Source organism: Panthera uncia, chromosome X (assembly GCF_023721935.1).
Source record: "Panthera uncia isolate 11264 chromosome X, Puncia_PCG_1.0, whole genome shotgun sequence".
NCBI classification, from domain to species: Eukaryota; Metazoa; Chordata; class Mammalia; order Carnivora; family Felidae; genus Panthera; species Panthera uncia.
In genome coordinates, this window is record NC_064817.1 from 33,906,555 (window position 1) to 33,907,899 (window position 1,345).

Genomic DNA, 1,345 nt, shown 5'->3' on the forward strand with positions numbered 1-1,345 from the left:
CACCTGCGAGCCAAAGACAGAGGCCTCAGGATAAACCCGCCCCCCCATCCCCCCCACCCCCAGCCAGCAGTTGATTTTGGACTTCCCTCCAGAATTGTGAGAAAGCAAAGTTCTGCTGTTCAAGCCACCCAGCGTGTGTGTGTTCTTATGGCAGCCCAAGCACACTGGCCCTGGCGGGGGGAAGGGGGGGGGGCAGGTGTGGCAGCTTCTTTTTTTTTCCCCCCTCCAGCAAGCTTGGGGGAGGGAGGGGAAAGAACAAGAAAGCCACAGAGGTAGAGATGAAATGTACTAGAAACCGTTGTTTGCAATTTTCCTTGAAAAGAATCAACCTGAGAGTCAATGCTCCCCGTAAGTAAAAGCAGAGAAATAACCTGATTGTCGTCTGGTGCCCGTGCGTATCTTCTCATTTCATACATCCGGAAGGGAAAGGTAGTGAGGAAAGGAAGGGCAGAGCAAGGGCTGCAGGAGTGCGGCGGCGCCGGTCAGTAGAAGCACACGGTGTGCAGGAAGGGTCTGCCGCTCTTCTCCTCGAACTCCTGCAACAGCTCGTCCAAATCGTCCTCCATGTCCTTGGTGTGCTGAATGCACTGGCACAGCTTGCAGATGAGGATCGCGCCCACGGTGGCCTCTTCGTCGTTGTCCTCGATGTCCACGTTGATCACGTGCACCGGCTGGCAGGTCACTTGCTCTCTGGAATTCATATCTTCCACCACCTGGTCGTACACACTCTCTTCGCAGGTGACAATCAGATCAAACACGTCCTGGCAGTTCTGGAACCTCTCCGGCCGGGGCTTGATCCTTTTGTTACGCTCCAACATATGTAACATGCCATTTTGCGTGTAGAGGTCTCTGTCCTTGCTGACGAGATCGTTGTACATCTGGTCATAGGTGGTTCGGAAATCGTAAACGTTGGGCTCGTCGGGTGCGGGGCCCGGGAGCTCCACGTGAGTTCCCGTTCCAAAGGACCGGACGCTGAATCCCCGTTTGCTGAGAAAGTAGTGGGCCTCCATGCTCCGGTTCTGGTTGCTGGCGCACACCACCGCCACCCGCAGCGGCACGGTAGACATAGCGGCGGCTCCCCTGGCCGCGACGCCCCCGTGCGGCCACTCCCACGCAGCCACGGCCCTTGGGCGCCAGCAAGATGGCCACGGCGACACCTGGAATGCGAGGCGCTGAGGTCACAACCTCTTCGACGTGCCACTGCGTCGTGACCCGCGCACGGCGGGGCCGTGCGCGAGGCGTGGGGGTGTGCCGGGCGTCCCCTCCGCCTCCTGGCACCCACCTGGCAGGTGTCCTAGCTTCTCAGAGATGATTCCCAGGGACTCGTGTCGCCCCGTGTTCACAC

General features: G+C 59.0%; 1 protein-coding gene across 1 annotated transcript; it reads right to left on the reverse strand.

Annotated features, from left to right (window-relative positions):
* Positions 1–310: 310 nt before the first annotated feature.
* Positions 311–1,069, reverse strand: LOC125931623 (RNA polymerase II subunit A C-terminal domain phosphatase SSU72-like). The gene has a single exon (XM_049643711.1). The coding sequence runs from the start codon at positions 1,065–1,067 to the stop codon at positions 483–485; it is 585 nt and encodes a 194-aa protein (XP_049499668.1). The 5' UTR covers positions 1,068–1,069; the 3' UTR covers positions 311–482.
* Positions 1,070–1,345: the final 276 nt, after the last annotated feature.

Bases quoted from the DNA above. Each gene is read 5' to 3' on its own strand.
- LOC125931623 (XM_049643711.1), bottom strand. From the start codon at position 1,067: ATGTCTACCGTGCCGCTGCGGGTGGCGGTGGTGTGCGCCAGCAACCAG.